Below are 20,991 nucleotides of genomic sequence, written 5' to 3'. Positions count from 1 at the left end.
TTCTAGTATTCTGTTGGACTGGTATCTGAAAAAGACCACTCAATTTTAATTAAAAATGATGAATCACAATAATATTTTTTTCTAGACGATTTTTATTACAATCCAATTGGATGTGTTTAATTTCAATGATAACGTTTTTGAATGTAAAGTGTGCAACAACCACCAAGTCAAAAGACATGGGTCATATGACATCAGAGTTCCCCTTATCCTGATCAAAGACCATATAGCATACCATTTACTTAAAGGACATAAACACTCAGCATCAAGAATAAGCAATGTGATATAAGAGAAAAAGGGAGTTTGAGAAGTAATGTAAAATAAAGTAAATATAACAAAAAATCTATTACATCTAAGCAATATGTAAATTTGATATTTCCTAAACACGGACATCGTGTAGACGATATTCATCTATCACAAGTCTTTGAAACATTTTTATATTTGGTCCTGAGAAACAACATTGCAAAAGCTCCATTTGGCAACAATTGAAATGATAAGACATTTGCAAAGGTCATACAATGGAAATCACTTCGTTGTTCAACTTTAGGAACATTCCCGATAGGTACCCTCAGACAGTGGTATGAATACAAACATCAAATTAAATAAGTCTGGCATTAGGTATTTTTGTTCCCCGTTCCTTGAGATTGAAAAAGGAATATTGGTCTAACGTCATCCTATTACAAAGTACACCAGAGGTAGTAAAAATCACCCAATGTAAACAATAAAAAGGGTCATTTGGTGACCCATGGTGGACCCCAGCATATTCACTGTAGGAGAACCTGTAAGGCTTGGTTTCAAGAACATATGTAGCCCTTTGTGGTCTAAAATGAAACCCAGTGGCTCTGTGCAATCCACAATCCATCTCTAGAATCAGCCCACTGTGCTTGTGAGTGAGACTTTTTTGTTGAGATTGACGGCCACATTTCCTAGTACATTTTCACCACAGTGACATACATAGTATACATAAAAAGGCATATCTTGATATACATTTTGCATTCCTGATCTGTGCGTTTATAGTCTTAAAGGTCCATAAAATATGCGCAGTAGATCGTTTTTATGATCCATGATTGCTGGACTGTTTGCGCACGCGAGGGTGAACTTTTCATTTTATTTTTAAAAAAATGTGATGGAAGTTAAATGGAATTTGTGACCGTTTTCAAACCCCAAAGCTCATTAGTGATGTAGACGTAGCATGGTGTCTTGCCAGCTTAAGCAGTTTGTTCACTTAGCAACTTATACAACGGCCATGCTTGTTTATTTGAAATCTGGGTCTAAAAGATTAAGAGCAGATCTGGTCACATCACATCAGAGTATCTTTAAGGCTCCCAAATGGTATTTCATTTTTTTGGCAAATGGTTACGCTTGCCCAGGAGAGAACAAGCAACAAAAACAAAGATAAGAGGGTCAAATAAGCTGTATGTAGCTGTAATTCAATGTCAAATAATTAAATGGTCACCATGCCTAACGGCTGGGCCCTGACAGAGACACAGTCCATAGAAATACTGTCAACCAATCACAGTCAGTGATTGACGAGGGCCACCTCGATGAAATTAGGTGATTGATCCGAGCTCATGTTATTGCTAAAAATAAGTATTTGGAATGATTCACATGACCCAGATATGCTCAATGCTGACCCCTCCCCCCCACACCTCGCTGAGTGAGAGGTGTCACTCAGCGAGCAGGACAACTTCAACGTTATCGTGGACCCCTTGCAGTAGCAGCTCCCCCTGAAACGTAATGATCTTCCTCTTTTTGGCTGCCCGCAAGGTGCCAACCAGTGCCTCAAAGATGTTGGCGCACCGGGTGTCTTCGAACAAGACCCCGAACTTCACGCTTGTCTTCCCCTCGGCGTCTGCATGACAAAGGTTTGCTTAGTAGGATTGTGAGAGTGAGAATTACAATCGCTGTTCGCCTGTCAGATTAAGCAAATATTGGGCTCTCACACGGGATAAAAGCAGAAAGTTTTAAATCAACACTATGTACGTCTTCCCATTAGCAAACTCTAGTGGCTTGAGTTACAGCTACAATTGTGTGACTGTCTGTCCCACGTTGGGGTGGAATGTCACGGATTGGTACGTTCAATTCTTAAGAAAGCAGTACAAAAGTTACATAGTGCAGTTTTGAAGACAATGCAATGCATTGTGACAAAACAATTCACTGATTGTCAATCGCTGTATCTCTCTTATCTGTGATAAGCCTTGTGAATTGAGCATAATATATAGTTATAATCGTCTCTATAAATGCAAAGCAATCTGTGAATTTCCTAAATGCATTGCAGAATTAACCAATTCACAAATCCAAAAACATAAATATAACTTACTTGGACTCCCAAGACGTTTGATTTCCTCCACAAGCAATGAAACTTCATGATCGACATTCATTTTGACTAAAGGAGGGACAAAAGTAATTTACATTAATCAATTGATTAATACATTGCTTAAAACAAGACAAGACGATAGGATGCAAAATAACAATGATTAACCTTTGATTTTAGCTGACCAAATATAGCCACTACGGTTGAATGTAATGCGGAAGTGATAATCGTGGTACATTTACATATAGCTGACGTACCCCAGTTATGGCTCTTCTAATGTAACATTGAGACTCAATTTATTACGTATACCTGTCAAATACCAGAACTTTCCTAGTTTTAAACATTTAGACAAACAGATATCTGAAAGTAGACAAAGCTTCCGACAGTTAAACGCCCGTTACCTAATTTAAGCCCTGGGTAGACTCAATGAAATAGTGCCAACGAGGCTAAAATGACCTCATTCGGTAAACGTATGAGGTGTTTCAGAAAACACTAGAACACAATATTAGTATGTTATAGTTTAAAGTGTTCTATTACCTGAAGATGATCTTTTTCTTAGGAGCTTGTCGAAAGAGATGTGATTGCGTCTAGACAAGAGTCAGGAATTTGCCCCTCCCTCTACGTCATGTCACCGTGGCCCAATAGGAAAAGAGCTATAGAGCGACACTGACTTAAAGCAATGGCACCGACTTTTCCGCTAACATAAAATTACAAACGCCCTTATGTATTAATTTAAGGATTGTACTTCTAGAAAATGTTGTGGGAAAAAATTAAATGCATTTGGAGAAGGTTTTCTTCAGTAAAGGTACGGTAAAGGCTCTTTAGGGTCCACATAACTTTAGTGTTGACATCCTTCATCCGGGCGTTCGGAGGACCCATGGACCTGGAGGACCCGCAAGCTGTCGGAAGAGTGGGCACGCTGACGTCACGAGGCCATAGGAACCCAATGGGCAGGAATGGCAGAGCCGACTCCGGGGGAAGGAACTAAAACAGCCTGAAACTTTACTTCTAACGGTTCTGCAAATGAATTTATCGCAACCGAAACCTGGACTACCACTATTAAACGGAGTATCGAAAACAAAAGTGTTATCAGACGTGGATATTCCAGAAGATATCTGGCTAATCAGACGGGGCGCACTTTCGGAGCCGCTTGTTAGCCTTGTGCCGCTGACTTTGATTCAAGGTAGCTGCTAGCTAGGTTAGCTGGCGTGTGCTAGCCAGCTGCTGGCTTATTGGTTTAACTAGCCCAACAAGTTAACTGTGTTGGAGAATTTAATGACTCCATATTCATACTGCTGAATTATAGTATATTGCAAATACAATGCAATTTACACATTTGTTGTCAGTTGAAATATAAGATCTTAACAGAGCAGACTTGTTCATTCACATATTGCGAATTTCGGAGCTAACGTGAACGCTAGCTAGTGCGTTCAGGTTAGCTGCTTAGAGATTCTGAAGTATCCCCATTTTTTGATCTATCCCCAACCAGTCAAAAGGCCTGATCATTCGCCCACGAATCGAAGTTCAGTCTTTTAATTGATTATATAATGGAAAGCCTAACGCTAAGTGACGGTGAGCAGCGATATTACTCGGATTTATTCGTTTATTGCGACACGGACAATACCAAAAAAGTGGCGTCTAATGGGAGGGTTCTTGACCTTTTCCGGGCGGCCCAGCTACCCAGCGAAGTTGTCCTGCAGGTAAGCTACTAGTCACCAGTACCCTTGTTACTTTGCAGTGTCTTGTGGCTACCCTACAATCCCATGCTATCGTGGTTGAGTTGGCACTCTGATCTTCCATACATTGAAGCTAACGTTAGGGTTGCTGGTTAGCTGTCTTGCAAGTGACACGCCTTCTTCTGGCTAATGTCAGCTTGGGCTAACAGTAACAGTTAGTTGTTTAGTTAACGGACAACTGCTGACGTTTTTAAAATGGCCCTTATAATGTATGCATACAAAATTGATCTCTGCATTAGACAAGGCTATTTCCTAACAGACAAGACGGTATCACTAAAAACTAGCTCTATCAAAATATACCCAGGAAACAATGTATCCCTCCTTCAAGCTTTTGCTTAACTCACTCCCTTTCTAGTGCTTCTTCTATAGATTGTCTGTAGATATAGTCAGTTTAATTGTTTTTCCACTAGATTCAGCCTAACGTTAATCATTGGGGATATATACACTAAAAGGCGTCCATACAAGACCAAACCAAGCGATTGGATCAGTGTTTATGAATTTCAATGGCCGAGTAGTCGGATAAGTATAGCAGTCCACTCTTGTGACCATTCTTGGCTTCAGCAAGCCAGTGTTTGCAGTTTATGAGTCAGCATCCTTTTCAAGGTCAACAAGGGAGCTGTTTGATAGAGCGTAAAGCAGTTATTTTTGTTCATGCCATTCTACGAAATGGCATGAACAGAAGAAGACGCCTTTCAGTGGTGTTCCTACCTGCTCCTATTAATGAATGCGTGTTTGGTGGTATGCATCCAACACATTCAGACTAAGCACTTAGTCAGCTAAATGAATCTGAACTGGGCGGGGTGTTCCTGCCGTTTTGTACTTTGAAGTTACACACTTTTGCAATATAGCTGCTTGCCTGATTATTCTGCCTACATTATGCCGTTATGTTATTTCTGCATTGTGCATTAACATCAATTTCTCAATGAACTGAAAGTTATATCAAAGTCAGACGTCAGAAAGGTCCATTTGTGGACATCTAATGAATAAAATTGGTGTGCACATTAACATTAATTTTAATCAAGGGAAACCATTTATTTTTGTCATTGCCTGTGCTCCTCTATTTTGTACATAGTTCTGTCCGTCTGACAGTGTGTAAGCAACTGCTCTGTTGATACTACATGCCAAACAGTCGTGTAGTAGGTCATTCCCTGTTATCGATGTGAGTATGAGGGCATATATTGTCAGCAGAGTCTGCCTGGATTTCTGCACATTCACACACAGCTGCTTGTTGCTAGTAGTTAGGCATGTACATGGCTACATGCCACCCTTTCCGAGGGTGATAGTGAGCTGCTCGCTTATTAGTTTAACTAGTCTGTGTGTCTGCAAGAGTCCATATTCAAGTGGCGTTAGTACCACATTGCAAATACAATACAATCGACCGTTGCTGTCGGTGGTAATAGAAGATCTAATATGAGAACAGACCAGACTTGTTTGTCAACATTTTGCGAATGTGAAGGCACCACAGCCACATGCTTGACATTCGTTCCACGACCGTTCTGCGTGTAGTTTAACCATGTCCACAAGGTTCAGCGTGTGAACTGTTGTTCTTGTGTTTCTTGTTTGTCTTTGTACACATGTTCAGATAACAGAGCTCTGTGGAGCCACTCGGCTGGGACATTTTGGGCGGAGCCAGTTCTACATCGCCCTGAAGCTCATCGCCATTGCCCAGTCTGGTCTGCCTCTCAGAGTGGAGAGTCTCAACTCAGGTGAGCACTGAGAAGATGGGTCAACTTTTGAATTGGTTCATTCAAATTAATTTCTAGGTTCTCCTTCCTTGTCCTTTATTCAATACTCCCTCAGGGCTTAATAGGGCAGAGGCAAACATGGTTTGGCCTGTGCCGTATATCTAAAAAGTATTGTTGTGTTTTAATCCAAACTGATCTTTTATCAATAACAATTTAAACAAAAAAAATGTTTGTATTAAGTCCAGTAGACATTTGTAGCTAGCTGAGTGACAGTTTAAACATCAATTTGGATTTCGGGTTCAAGCCTCTCAGGCCAAAACTTAAACATATGTTAGGTTTGTGTTTTCATTTGCTGTTAAAAACACAACAGTGGATTTGTGATTGCTCAATTTCTGATGTTTAAAAGATGAGGAAGTACATTATTTACTTCCTCAAACCTTTCCAGGCATGCAAATACAAAGCCAACTTTAAGAAGCCCTGTTCTCAACTACAGCTTTTACAAACTAAGTTTGGCAATATAGCAAAGAATATCTCAATATATTTTTGTCACCTTTTAGGCGGTTCATGATCTTGATATGATAGCAGACTCTATAAAATGGTTAAAAGAAAGGATTTTCTAATCAGAAGAACCAAGATCAAACGTCCTTTTTAGAAAAAAACCATGACCCATTAAAATGACACATTTTATTCAAAAGTATATCTTGAATACCTTCTCCCTTCTTGGTTGTTTGTTTTTCTTTGTATTGTTTTTGCATGTAAGAAGACCCATATTGGCAACTGAAATTGGTCATCGACAATAACGCAAGTCCTGGTGGGTGAAATGACCCACAGCATTAGTTTGGGAGGCCAAATTGCAGATAAGCTGGTGCTAATATGGAGGACTTCACCCAAAGGCATCTCTCTGACTCAGTTTTCTGCCTTGTCTTCTGTTCTCAGTCAAGGACCTGCCGCTGCCCAGGTTCGTGGTTGGCAAGAACGAGGCAGAAGCGAGGCACGCAGCCCTGTACCAGGAGGCCGACAGCCAGGGAATCTATCCCGGTGCCGGGGTCATCCCCAGGCCGCCGGGCCGAGGCCTGCAGAACAAGAAAGTCACCCCCGTCGTCCCCCCAGTGGTCCCCGTGCACGAGGTCACCCAGGCCCTCGCACCTGCCAGTGAACCGCAGGTTGGTAAACACGCCGCTCTCCCATGCCCAAAAAAACCAACCCTCTTATCACCAACGTAATAGTGCTGGCATCCATCCAAGCATGTAGATAAGCCTAAGATTAGTCCAGCCCGGAGGACGCTTCATAGAAAAGGTCATTGATTGGTTTGGTCTAAAACTTCAAAGCTATAACAATAAGGGGTGTAACGGTACCCAAAAATCTCGGTTCGGTACGTACCTTGGTTTTCAGGTCACGGTTCGGTTCATTTTCGGTACAGTAAGAAAACAATGCAAAATATAAATGTGCTAGTTGTTCATAACACACTTTTGTGCTTTTAACAATAGGAACATTAGACAATACAAAGCTAGAATTCTGCTCAAAAATATAAATACAAGATTCTGAAATGTAGAAATAAAAATAAATAACATTGGCTCAGACTGTTTCTTTAAAAAATATATTTTCTCCATGTACAAAATTGAACAATTGCAACACTAAACAGTTTCAAGTTGTTGCTCAGATTAAATAACATGAATAAGCTTCAGACTGTTTCTTTAAAAACAATTTTTTTCTCAATCTAATGTGCTAGAAATGTGTTAGAAATGTCAACAATTTATTTGGGATTTAACATAGAATATTTAACATTCAAAATTATTTAAAAAAAACTTGAACAAGGAAATGTAACATTCAACATCAATGCAACCTCCAGCTTTCCTCGTGAGTGCCCGGTTTGTTTACATGATGTGGTTGATCTGTCTGCGTCACACAAATATCCGGCGCATTTACTGACGCAAATGACGTTTACAATGTTCAGCGTAGTGTCCGAATTCTCGTTTGTTCGTTCCCTAAATAGTGCACTATATCATGAACACTATATATGGAATAGTGAGTGAGTGAATAGGGAACGATTTCGAACACAGCTATGGTGTGCGCAACTGTGCATGTTCGGCTGCAGCATGTTCCACACATGTGGTCCTCTACTTAATATGTCCGTATGGAAACTCGTTCGGTACGCCTCCGTACCGAACCGAGCACCCCGTACCGAAACGGTTCAATACAAATACATGTACCGTTACACCCCTAATAACAATGTATATGTTGGATCTGGTGAGATCTACTTTAAGGGTCAAACAGACAAAAATAACATTGGAAATCCGGGTTAGCAATGACATTAGTACGACATCACACAAACAACTTGAAATACACTGCAAACTACAAAATACGTGCATTTAAGTTTGAAATCAAATGCAATGTTCAAGCAGGTTATTGGTTTTTCCCTCTAAAAGAAAAAGAGCAGGGGACATTCACAGATGTGTTCATTTACACAGTATACATATGCATGCAGTCTTGTCAGGCTGCTTACACATGAGCTGAAATGAGTCGGTCAACTTGCTTGACAAGTTGATCCATTAGAGAGGGACCGAGAAAGAGAGCAATGTTTGTTCTTCACACGCACACAGTCAGGCCAACACGCCCCCGAGGAGTGGCCTTCGTTGAACCATTTTGTTTAGGCGCGCGCCTGCATGTGGACTCCCAGAGGGTCAAACCCTCTACGACGCGCTGTATCTTTTGTTGGCCGATCTTTTCTGTTCACTACCTTTTTCCTCTTATTGCCGGTATGTTCTAGTGCATGGTCCAGCCCGACTCCACGTCGCCAGTGGTCTCCCCCCACCAGTCCCCACCCACCTCACCCCACTCCTGGAGGAAACACAAGCGGCAGGCGAGTGGCGGCAGCAGTGCCGCAGACCGGCCGCCGGCAGTGGCAACCGCCCCCGCTGGCGTCTGGACACAGTTCAGAGAAGCACCGACAGGTGTGCACACCTGCACGCATCTCTGAGCCAAAGCACTCGTATGTTTCAGAATTAGATTAGACGGTTCACTGTGGATCCCAGGCGGGAATTTCAGAAGATAATAAATAATCGTATAATATATAATCCGTGAGCAGGGTCATAATAAATAAGTAAATAGTGTGTTTGAAAACCGGTAAAGATAAAAGTCTGCCTATCTTTGCCTGCCTTCAGTACCAGTACCAGTGCCTGGGGACGGGATGTGGTCGGCCCATTCTCCCCCTCCGCCCCCTGTTCAGGAGACGTGGGTCAGCTTCACGGCGGACACACCGCCATCCAGTGCCATCCCCGCCATGCACCCCTCGTCCGTCCAGGTAACAGCATCTGCTGAGTCCAGGTCGTCCATAAGTGGCTCCATGAGGCCTGGAAGAACACGGCATGTCACGTAACGCCTGTTAATGAGAGCCAATCTCAGAAACATAGGTTTATTGTATTTTGAACAAAGACCCATCCCTAATTTATGCCCTCCCCTAGCACATTGTTCAGTGGACGATTTGTTCGCAAGGTAGCCCACCTCAGAGTATGCGTACTGCATGTCCCTAGCAACATTCTGACAAAACGGCGTCTTTAAATGATGCAGCCTCAAAATGGAATGATCTTCCCCTTTTATTTCTTATTTTTACACTTGTGGAAAAGTTTAGTTAGTTCAGTTAATTCCGAGGCAATCTAAACTGCTTCATGGCTCTTCTTCTGAATCAATACAAAGGGACTTCATCTGATCCCTCGACACTTAAATTCTTGAAAAACAACAAGATTGTTGAGATTCTTCCTTGCAATATTATCTTCATTGAACGATGATGCTCTATTTTTTTATCTTTCCTCATCTGATTTCCCACATGTGTCTTCGGAGAATCTGATCCTGTCTCTTCCCAAACTGGTTTAATTTGATGCATGTGACGTTCAGAACTGTAGGCCAACACTCAAGCCTACCCTTTCTACTTAAAACCATCTATCCAACCATCCAGGCATTTATAAAGGCTGTGTACAGATTTGCCAACTTCGTGTTTTTATCATTGTGTGTATATGCATATATATATATTGTCTGTGACCATTCCTTACGACTCGTTTGCAGGAAAGCACGACGGTGCGGACGGTGGCCTCGGCAGCAACCACCAATGAGATCCAGCGTCAGTCCAGCGCCTACGACGACCCATGGAGGATCACGGACGAGCAGAGGCAGTACTACATCAACCAGTTCAAGACCATCCAGCCCGACCTCAACGGCTTCATACCCGGTGAGAGACACATACACACTCCTCAAAGACGCATGTCGAAATGGGTTTTTTGTTGACACGTTTGTATTTGTTTTTCAGGCTCGGCAGCAAAAGAGTTCTTCACCAAATCCAAATTACCCATCCTAGAGTTGTCACACATATGGTGAGCTCCTCCATAGGTTTTCAGTATGGTTACTGAATCCTACCTACTTATTTTACAACAGAAGTGTGTACAGATTCCAGGGAGGTATGTTTTGATATAATAAATATTAAACTGATACCCGTGTGCATTTACTATATATCCATGGAATCTGAACATTTCAGGGCATTAAATCAAAAGCCTTTTATTACACAATTATAATTTAAAATAAAACCCTTTGGCCTTATGTGCCATGCCTGTTTCCCGTTGCTTTAAGCTACTCCTACTGCTATGGACATTGTTGTCACTAGCTGTCTTCTCACTGTCTCTCTTCATCCCTCTCCCTCCAGGGAGCTGTCAGACTTCGACAAGGACGGCGCGCTGACGCTAGACGAGTTCTGCGCAGCCTTCCACCTGGTGGTAGCGAGGAAGAACGGCTACGACCTCCCAGAGAAGCTACCCGAGAGCCTGATGCCAAAGCTGATAGACCTGGATGACTCGGCAGGTACGCAGTGGCCCCGCCCCAGATCAGCTCCCGACTCAGTGGCCAGAGGCTCAGGCCTCACGGGTCACAAGAGCCAACGTTTTAGTGAAGCACATTGTTTTAAACGTGTGTGTGTGTGTGTGTGTGTATATATATATATATATATATATATATATATATATATATATATATATATATATATAGTTTCGAAAGATTCATAATTAATTCCAAAGTTGTTCACACTTCGAGTTACACTAAATTGAGTTGACCCAATTGCATGTCTTAACACTGATGGGGTCTTGGGCTGTCGAGTGAAATAACGCCCCCGGCGTTGCGGTTACGTTCCCCTACCAGCTCGCGCTGTGTTTCTCTCGGCTGCTCTGTGTGTGATGTGTATGCGTCACCGCACCGTGTCTCTTCTCCTGCTTGCAGAGGTGTCCGAGGCAGCAGTGGATGTGGGCTACTCTGGCTCACCAGTGGAGGTCACCCCAAACAAGTCTCCCTCCATGCCCTCACTCAACCAGACCTGGCCAGAGATGAACCAGGCCAATGAGGTTCTAAACGCACGCCACAGATTTAAACTCCTCTTAAACAAACTTACAGGCACACACACAGAGCTATGCCCTGTTGTTTAGGATGCAAGTGACTTAGTTCGTCTGGTGCTATTTTCTATTTTTCTGCAGAGAGGTTGAATTTGGTTAGTTTTTCGCCGTGCTGGTTGATATTGTGACTTGATTGCCGTTTGATTCATAAACTGATGCTTGAATGCTCCCCTGAATAGCCTTCCTAATGTAATTCGACCCCACCGTTGGCACGCCGTCTCCTTCTCCTGTGCACATCATGTCCCATCACATCACAGGGGTGGAGGGGGCTGCTGTCGCTCAGAATGATGTGTCAATTGATGTCACTGCGCTTGCTGACTGACATGTTATTTCTCCTTCTCCCCCCCCCCACCCCTCTGACTTCCTGTCTGTCTCCTGCAGCAGTGGGAGACGTTTAGCGAGCGCTCCTCCAGCTCACAAACTCTGACCCAATTTGACTCTAACATTGCACCAGCTGACCCTGTAAGTCAATCACTTAGAATGTATGCATGACTCTCTATTAATTGGTTTGGATATTAACCTGCTGCGGATTTCTGACATGCCTCTCTCTCTCTCTCTCTCTCTCTCTCTGTGTTTCTCTCTCTCTCTGTCTCTCTGTCTCTGTCTCTGTCTCTGTCTCTGTCTCTGTCTCTGTCTCTGTCTCTCTCTCCCCCCCCCCCCCTTCTCTGTAATCTATTATCTATTGCTATCAATGCATGGGGTTTCCGTTGTACAAATCAAACTACATCATCAATGGCAGGGCTATCTTCTGATTTGGCATGCAAAGCATCTCCTGGACAACAACTCTTTTCACAGTGACATCAAATCCTCATTGGAATGAAAAGCGTCTTTCTGTTTCCAAAACGTCACAACATTGGCTCATATGGCGTTGTTGTCACCAGCAAAGACGGATTTAATAAACAGAAAAAATAGAAGTTTAATACAATAGATGACGCAAGTCACGTAATAACTGCTGATTGAGAGTCACCACATGACCTACCATACATATTGAGAAAGGATCCTATACTATGGAGAAAGGATGCAATAAATAAATAAACATGAATAAAATGTTCTTTATCTATTTGAATCAACAACCAGATGGCCTGTGTTTGTTCAAACCCCAACAAACAGTGTTTTAAGTTATGCAGCACACTATCAAACATCCATAAAAACCTTGGCTGAGCCTTCTTTGCTGAAAATATAGGCTTTCCCATACAAGCGCTGGAGTACCTTTGCAGTTTGGGCTTTTACCTCCAGTGAGTAATTGAAATGCACACGAAGCAGTTAGTAGGTAAAGTTTCAAGCACCCAATCTTTATCGCCTTAATCATCGGCACATCGTATTTGACGATGACCTGTGAATCAATTACTTTAATTATCCATTGTTTAGGAAGTCCCAATCTGAAAGTACTGGACACTGTTTTTCTGCTCCCCCGCTCACTCTGTGAGTGGAGAATGAGCATAGAGGACCTGTCGCAACACATGTGAGGGTGCATTGATTTTCCTGGCTTGTTTGTTCCTGGTCAGCACCGCTCACCCTCTTTTTAATTACAGACTCGGCTTATTGTTTTGTTTTGTGCATCGGTATCGGCTTTCTATAACGAGAAAACGATGGGCTGAATGTAGCACCGTGAGGCGGGAGAACAGTGGTGGACTCTAAACCTAATGTCTTACCCACTCTGGTTGCTTAGCGCATTCGATCGATAGGAGTTCTTTTTGGAACAGTGGAAACATGTCCAGGGCGCTAAGTATCATCGTTAATCCTTCATTCCATCGGCATATTCAGTCGTTAAAAGATTCTTGGGAAGAGGGTTAGGGTTGATGGACTGAGCTGTTTTTATCTTTTAAATATGAATTCCATAAGTATAATGCAGTAAAGATTCCAGTGAAGACAACGTTGAAAGTTGCGTTTAGATGTGTGCATTCGCATTACAGTATCTTCAATGGGAGCTTATGATTTAGGATTCAGATAGTCTTGCGGGGAGTTGCACAATCACATCAGGAATACATGACTTGCCTAGCTTGTTGTACAACACAACGTATCATATTATACACCACACCATGTACACATGCAGCATGGGCCATGTTGCAGCTGAGCAGCTATACTCAGAGATGATGACGGAGGTGTTTCCTACAATTGATCCTGTTGACTCGGGTAGAAGTCTAACCCCTCTGGGCCCCGTCTCTCCTTGTCTGACCGCTCCACAGGACACCGCTATCGTCCACCCGGTCCCCATTCGAATGACTCCAAGTAAGATCCACATGCAGGAGATGGAGCTCAAGAGGACCGGCAGTGGTAAGACACCTGCTCTCTCGGAGAGCCAAACATTTACTGTCTGCCTCCAAAAGGACATGAGTGGCTGGGCTGGGCAAGGGGCGGGGAACGGGGAATATGTGACTTCAAAACTGGCAGATTAATCAATTCGAGGTACATTGAGCATTTAAAAAAAGAAGTGCAACAGTGTGTAAAACGGACTGAAATCCACATTCTCTGTCAGGTCCCATAGATTACCCCTTTTTTGACGGATACTAATTCTCTGGTGTTTCCGGTAGGTGACCCTGCCCTCCCCAAAGTACAGTACCCCTGGGAGAACCCAACAGCCACCCTGATCCATTTGAAGCTTTACCATGTTCTTAGGCGGCCAGGCCCGGCTCCTGCACCGTGGCAACATTGTATCAGGGAAATGCCCTCTTCACACATGCAAGTCATTGCTTCTCACCCTCAGACCACAACCACCCCACAAGCCCACTGCTGGCGAAGCCTCCAGAGCTGTCTGAAGAGACCAAGCTGGCTGCCTCCTTGAAGTTTGTTGCTGACAATGCTGTCGGTGAGTACCTCCACAAAGGCCAAGATAATGGGGAACAAGGTCCCACACTTTTTGAGTTAATATTTCTCTATATGTATGCATATAATTTCATGAAATCCATTGCAATCACAGGTAATTTCGGTATATTAGTTTTAGCTGAGTTGGTGACCAATTACCGTACATTCATGTGGCCCAGGCAGTGACCAATTACTATACAATCACGTAACGGCAACGCTGCAGCTAATAAACGCTTGACAGTGTTTCAGACTCGAGGGAAGTACAAACTACACAAAAAAGCGAGGGGTGGGAGGGATTTGTCTTTATTAGCTGACTGAGATATAGATTATATATGTATTAATATACATTTTCAACTTTTGCCTGACAAAGATATTTAATAATAATAATAATAATGGCTAGATTTGTTAGATCCTGTTCATCACTTTAGGTGACATTTTTCCACCAGCCACATTTCAAATGTTTAATTCTTCTGCTTGTCGTTTCACAGGGGAAGGTTACAGTAGTTCAGATTCCTACACCTCGGACCAGGAGCCGATCACCAGACAGAGGTTAGTGAGAGTAAAAATCATCCCTTTTGTATGATTGTTTACTCTGTTGACCGTTTCCTCTGTATGCTATGTAGAATATTGGTCCATTGATATCAAATATCAATATCAATATATATATTAAATATTGATCTAAATCAAGATAGTTTCTAGATCGGCATGATGTTTGTTCCACATGATCTTTCCCTCCCTGTGCATTCACACCTCCTCCATCTGTTGACTGTGCCCAGGTCTCATTCTGGGACGTCTCCGGAGGCCTTGAAGGTGGTGGGGGCTGCGCCTCCCCCCCCTCCGCCGCGCCCCCACCCGTCCCACTCGCGCTCCTCCTCCCTGGACATGAACCGCAGCTTTGCAGCGGGGGCGGTCGCCGGACAGCCGCAGCCCGGTGCCATAGCCTACCCCCCTGCCGTCCCGCCCCGGCCGCTGCCCACACAGGTGAACTGAAGGGACCCACTGGGCCCGACCCCTTTCCACTCTCTAGGGGCAGGAGACTCCCATCCAGCACTTGCCAGAAACTATGTTCGAAGGAGGATTTGTAGGCTATTTTATGATTTGTTAAACCCCTACTTTTTGTTCTTGCTTAAGTTGCTAAATCTCAATTTTTTTTTAACATGAAGAGACACAGGTACGAGGCAAACTGATCCGTTCAAACCCCCTCCTGACTCTCTGTTCCTCCCCCCCCGCCCACCTACCAGACGTCTATGCCCCACGGCGGGCATCGCAGCGAGGTGGAGGGCGGAGGGGGCACCCCGCTCACCGCCTCCGCCCCCACCACCGTCACCACCACCACCACCGCCGCCGCCGCCGCCGCCACCCCCGCAGCCCCCGCCACCTCCCCGCACCTGATCCCCCATCAGCCCAACTTTGCAGACTTCAGCCAGTTCCAGGCCTTCGCCACCTCGGACCAGCCCTCGAGCCTGCCCGAGGTGGACAAGCACAGCGAGGCGGCGGCAGCGGTGGTGGTGGTGGCGGCGGTGGCGGCGGGGCAGGTGGGTGTGCTTCACACGGTACGCCGGGTGGGGGACACCGTGGGGACGCGGGGCAACCGACTGAGTGTATGGCGATACCACTCTGGCTTTGTGCTTTTTTGGCTGGTCTTGAACTTCTACCCTTTTGCTTTCCGCCATGAAAATGATGGTTCACCATGAGAAGACGCATGGGACAAACCCTGTGTGTGTGTGTGTGTGTGTGTGTGTGTGTGTGTGTGTGTGTGTGTGTGTGTGTGTGTGTGTGTGTGTGTGTGTGTGTGTGTGTGTGTGTGTGTGTGTGTGTGTGTGTGTGTGTGTGTGTGTGTGTTCTCCCCAGGTGGAGAAGCCGCCGGAGGGAGCGGGTCCGCTGAGGACGGTGAAGAGCGACGGCCCGGCGGAAGAGCGGACCCCCACCAGCCTTAACTCGGTACGTCAACGGTGGTCTGTGTGCCGCCTCCGGGGGGGGGAAACGGAACCCCTCTGCGGAGAACAGAGGAGGAGGGGTGGGAGTGGGGTGTCGCAATGCGCCAATCAGCGCATATCCGTTCTACGTTCTTGATAGGGAGGCTAATCAAGCGGCTAGGAGGCCTAGTCGACCGCCGCAGTCTCCATCGCCCCACCCATTGGTTCAGAGGTTCTAAAGCTTTCCCCCCCACGGTCCGTGGGCTCCGCAGGCCAAGGGGGCGTCGGGTCCCCTCGCCCCTCCCCCCAAGCCGGTGCGTCGGAGGCTGAAGTCGGAGGACGAGCTGCGGCCGGAGGACGAGCCGCACGGCCCGCAGAGGTCCAACCTCATCGCCGCCGTCCTGGCCACGCAGCCCTCCATCCCCAGGTAACGGCGGCCGGTCTGGGCGCCGACAGCCTACGCAGTGGCCCAACCCTGGAGACCAGGGAGATTAGACTGCTGGAGGCGCAGGATTAGGCTGCATAATTGGAAGCATTTTGTCATTGATTATTGTTTTTTTATTTTTATGCTAATTTGTATGGTATGTAAGAGATGCGTCAACAAGGCAGGAATGGGACAGGCAAACTCGTGTATCAACAGCAGTAGAGTTCATGATTGCATTCTGATGGCTAGTGTGAATGGAGGACCTGCTTGCTGTAGGGCTGCTCGATTAGGGAAAAATCATAATCACGATTATTTTGGTCAATATTGAAATCACGATTATTCAAACGATTATTTTTGGATTTGAAAAACATGTTGTATTTATTCAGCGTGTCTCTCCCAAAAAAAACGTTGTAACCGAGAACTTTGAAATTTCGCGTTAAAAAAATAAACAAAATGGTCAAAAGGAAAATGTATCTAAAATAATATCCCGATATGTATCCAGCTGTTCTGCCCTTTCTATAAAACATAAAAAAAAGAAGAAAATTCGATTATTTAAATTTTGTGATCGTTTGACGATAAAATCGAAATCGTGATCAAAATTCGATGAATCGCCCAGCCCTAGCTTGCTGTAACGTTTAACCTATGCCTTTTTGGTTTCAGGTCAATAGGGAAAGACAAGAAGGCGATCCAAGCATCCATCAGGAGAAACAAGGAGACCAACACAGTGCTGGCACGACTCAATAGTGAACTTCAGCAGCAGCTCAAGGTACAGCGCACCCCTTGGGGAAGGACCAAACAATATGTAGATATAATTCAGGCTATAGCCATCTAGAAGTAACATTTCTGTGCATGCGGCTCCAGGACTAGCTAGCCAGCTCACGTGCTTCCTAAGCTCATCGTGTCCCGAGCCCTGTGGCGTGTCCCTAGCCTTGTAGGAGAGCCCAGAGCTGTCCCCCTATCCCCAAGCTCACCCTGACGCCAGCGTGTTGCATGTTGTCGTTGCCAGGACCTGCTGGAGGAGCGGATATCCCTGGAGGTGCAGCTGGAGCAGCTCCGACCCTTTTCCCACCTCTAGAACCAGGCCCCGCACTCTTAAGAAGAAGAAGAAGAACAACAACAGGAGGGGGGAGGGTGGGGGGGGCCCTGGTCGTAGAGGGAGCCACTCGCAGGGGCCCTCCATGTGATCAGTCGCCCTAAAGCCACTTAACTTCCCGCCTCCATCGCCCCTTGCTCCCTGTACCCCCCTCGTCCTGCCACGCACACCAGCCCTGCCAAACGCTAATGACCCGATGCCCTGATGTGGACTAACTCCTACAAACACACACGTACACATTCACATGCATACACATTCATCGACACGCGCATTTCAGGGGGGAGGTTGGCACGGTGGGAGGCGTGGTAACAAACTGGCACTTTCTACAAAGATTCAGTGGAGGAATGCATAACGAGTCCAGATGGTTTCTGACCCTGCCTGTTCGGCTGCAGCGTGAGTCGCCAGACATGTTAATTTTATACTCTCCCAGTGACTGAATAAGAGAGATTTTTTTTTTTTTAAGTTGTATTGAGTGTGTGTGTGTGTGTGTGCGCGATGGAGCGTGCAGGTGTGCCTGCTAGACCCTGCGACTGTGCCTAGGTCTGCGTCCCTGTCCCATCCACACTCTTCTGAGGAGTTTGTGTGCATGTTTGTCTAGGGCCAGGTTCAAGATAATCACGGTAAAGGCTTTCCACCATCCATGTGAACAGAAATCAAGCTTCCTTCCGTGTTTGTGTACGTACGTATGTGGGTGGGTGTGCGTGAGCATGGATATGCATTTCAGTTGAATGCAGGACTAGAAGAAGTGGGTATAGGTTCTATTCCGGCATTTGACTTGTTGTGCGATTGCTTTTCTGAATGACTCGCTGAGTACAAGCTCGCTCTCTACTGAATACCAAGTTCCAATTGTCCAATCGGAAAGCCCAATTTTCTCTCTTTGGGTTAACGTGTCTTTTTTTCTTGCTTTGCTCTTGTTGTTCCACTCTGCATTGGAATATAGCCTTAAAAGGAACCGCATGTTATTTAACAAGGGTTTTAATAGCCTGAGGTTGCCGCAGAGCTGTCCCACATGGGTCCCATAACCCCCCTTCGACCCTTCTACCTGGAGCGGTCAGCCTACTGGAACATGCTTGTCATGTTGTTAAGGCGACAGGGGAAAATAAAATAGACGGGGGGGAAAAGAGAAGCCCAACTGTTGTGGACAGACGTTGGTTATAAAGTCTGATGTGGACATAATATACGGACCCCCCCAGTAATTTGGCGCTATGCAACCCTTGACGGTATATCCTCCATAAACATTTACGATACCTTTTTCTTTTTCTTCTTTTTTTCGTTTTTTTTTGTAATCCGGTAACAACTGTGTCAACTGTTGTATTGTCTCTTGGGTATTAAAATAAAACATGACCCATGTCCAGGATCTAATCGCCACAACCCCCAACTGGTGCTGAATTAATCGCAGTTCGAGGATAACTGGTCCTAATTTGGGTACCTGCTATTGCATTTGGGTATAACTGCGCGTGTTCGTGCACATGCACCCTAACCTGTGAGGCTTGGCAGTAGATGAAGCTTAGCGACATACCAAATGGATACCGTTGACAGAAGAGGGAGACCTGAAAGACCAAGCTGCACTTTAACCCCACCCTAACCTATTTTCTTTTTATTTTTGGTTTTCTTTGACGTTTCTATTTGTTCTGGCACATTCTTCCTTAACATAATTTTTGTTTTTGTAAACCTGCATGGTGTTCCAGTCCTATATGTCTATTATAATAAATTACGCTTTAATGAGAAACAATGAGAATCTTGAACCACTCTTGTTTTTATACACTGGTAACCTGAAATCACATTCAGAACGGCCTCTTGCTTTCTACTCTAAATCTTGCATTTCTGCTGTGTTTCTTCTCTTAACCATCATGTATTTTAGGAACCCCCCTCTCATTGATGTCAGGTTTCCATGGTGACTGACCTTATTCCCATTGATATACCAACTGTGTGTGTGTGTGTGTGTGTGTGTGTGTGTGTGTGTGTGTGTGTGTGTGTGTGTGTGTGTGTGTGTGTGTGTGTGTGTGTGTGTGTGTGTGTGTGTGTGTGTGTTGGGAGTAGACCTGGAACTAATACCATTTAAAACCTTAATTACCTGATACAGGATTGGTTCCAATCTTTCCTGGCACATTGCCCTCCCCATCTGCCTATAAACCCTTGTCTATGTTGAAATGCAGGCAGAGAACAAATTATTTCCTTTGAATGGGCTTTTGGATTGTTATTTGCACCCAGGTCTATGTTGTACATTGTACATGATAAACTTTTGAACTCGTATGTACATTTTCATCAATTGCTGACTAACGAGAGATAGGAGATGATTCCTTTAATAATTGTTTCTCTTGGATGTGGGATCCTAGGTGTTTAAACTGCATGGATGTGTCTCTGCAGATCAACTAGCAGCTGTGTGGTTTTTACACAAATAAAAAAAAACAGCACAATATTTAAAACATGGTCCTCAAAATACGTTTTTATTGACATGTGTGGTGAGTGTTTCAAATTTAAACCAGCTTTCTTAAATCCCATGGTTTACCTCGACAATAGGTAGGTAGAGGTCATTAAGCAAAGTGAAGTTGTTAATCTCCTTAGGTTCTGCTGTTACTGCTGCCTTGATGGACTTGGAGAGTTTGCGAAGGATCTTGTGACTTGATATACTATTGATTGTATTTGGGATCATGGGTTGGACATAGGGATGGCCTGTGTTACTTTCTGGGAAAGTTAGGGTCAGGGGAAAGAGGGCTGATTCTGTTTCTAAAGTGACTGAAGACGGAAGTCGTTGATTTTAATGTTACGCTTGGCAGAGTGGAAAATAGGAGCAAGTCAGGGAGGGTGTGTCAGGAGAATTTGGAGAAAGAAGAGAGGGGGAGACAAAAAAATATTTTCAAAGTTGGGGTCAACAAGTTAAACACCTGTTGGTCGGGCAAAGAGGGATGTGGTTAAATTGACAACTGGTTTGGGCACAGTGGGTTGAATCCCTATCTAGGGTTAAAAGGAAGCACTTCACGGGGTTGTGGGAATAGGGTCGTGAGGAGACACTACAGCACTTAATGTTCTACTGTAGGAGTTAAACTTTGGAATATGTTGGGTGTAATTCGTCTGCAGTCCTGTGGAGGGCATTGTTGCGCATCAATAGATTTAATTTGAGGGAAAGTTGGGGAAACCAAACAATAATTCCTGTGAGGAATTATGTTATAAATAAACTCGAAAGTGCTGTATATCACTTGCTGCAAAACCCAGATTTTGAAAATGTACTGACGAAGTCCATTCTGCATTTTATTTATTGCAGTGGATTCAGTTTGAAGTGGTTATTGAGCAGTCAGGGCCATGTGTAGAATTCCTGCAGATACGATGCAGATATTGGGGATCAGAACCTTATGACTGGGAGTGCAGCACCCTGGCCCCGCTCCTAAGTAGCACATATGTGTGAGGCCTTCTACATTCCTGTGTTGGCATTCGACTAATGTTGGAGTTGGATATATTTACAGCATGTGTGCAATTTTTTATTTTAATTTTTTATGTATCATTTTTTATTCATATATTACCTTAATTGAAGAGAGGGGGAGTTTTTATTTGGGGGAAAGGGATTTGTTCAGTAATGAATAATGATTCTGAGCGATCTGAT

General features: G+C 44.5%; 2 protein-coding genes across 5 annotated transcripts; one reads left to right on the top strand and one right to left on the bottom strand.

Annotated features, from left to right (window-relative positions):
* Nucleotides 1-73: 73 nt before the first annotated feature.
* abracl (ABRA C-terminal like) lies at nucleotides 74-2,955 on the bottom strand. The gene is made up of 3 exons (XM_056581993.1): nucleotides 2,849-2,955; nucleotides 2,318-2,383; nucleotides 74-1,849 (listed from the first exon to the last, which is right to left on the bottom strand). Exons 2-3 carry the CDS (start codon nucleotides 2,376-2,378, stop codon nucleotides 1,665-1,667), a joined length of 246 nt encoding a protein of 81 aa, XP_056437968.1. The 5' UTR covers nucleotides 2,379-2,383; nucleotides 2,849-2,955; the 3' UTR covers nucleotides 74-1,664.
* A 7-nt stretch (nucleotides 2,956-2,962) lies between these two features.
* Nucleotides 2,963-20,957, top strand: reps1 (RALBP1 associated Eps domain containing 1). Of its 4 annotated transcripts, none has more exons than XM_056581986.1 (19): nucleotides 2,964-4,011; nucleotides 5,630-5,753; nucleotides 6,669-6,895; nucleotides 8,500-8,683; nucleotides 8,894-9,033; nucleotides 9,792-9,954; nucleotides 10,033-10,096; nucleotides 10,423-10,577; nucleotides 10,989-11,110; nucleotides 11,540-11,620; nucleotides 13,345-13,432; nucleotides 13,863-13,964; nucleotides 14,449-14,509; nucleotides 14,737-14,941; nucleotides 15,202-15,495; nucleotides 15,812-15,901; nucleotides 16,149-16,303; nucleotides 16,961-17,066; nucleotides 17,307-20,956. In XM_056581986.1, exons 1-19 carry the CDS (start codon nucleotides 3,859-3,861, stop codon nucleotides 17,373-17,375), a joined length of 2,583 nt encoding a protein of 860 aa, XP_056437961.1. In that variant the 5' UTR covers nucleotides 2,964-3,858; the 3' UTR covers nucleotides 17,376-20,956. The 4 variants fall into 4 exon arrangements, with proteins under 4 accessions (XP_056437962.1, XP_056437961.1, XP_056437960.1 ...); XM_056581985.1 differs by having other exon boundaries at nucleotides 15,202-15,513; XM_056581987.1 differs by lacking the exon at nucleotides 11,540-11,620 and having other exon boundaries at nucleotides 2,963-4,011; nucleotides 15,202-15,513; nucleotides 17,307-20,957.
* Nucleotides 20,958-20,991: the final 34 nt, after the last annotated feature.

The sequence above is a fragment of the Gadus chalcogrammus genome, chromosome 21, assembly GCF_026213295.1.
Source record: "Gadus chalcogrammus isolate NIFS_2021 chromosome 21, NIFS_Gcha_1.0, whole genome shotgun sequence".
In the NCBI taxonomy this organism is placed as follows: Eukaryota; Metazoa; Chordata; class Actinopteri; order Gadiformes; family Gadidae; genus Gadus; species Gadus chalcogrammus.
This window is presented reverse-complemented; position numbering and strand designations above follow the sequence as displayed.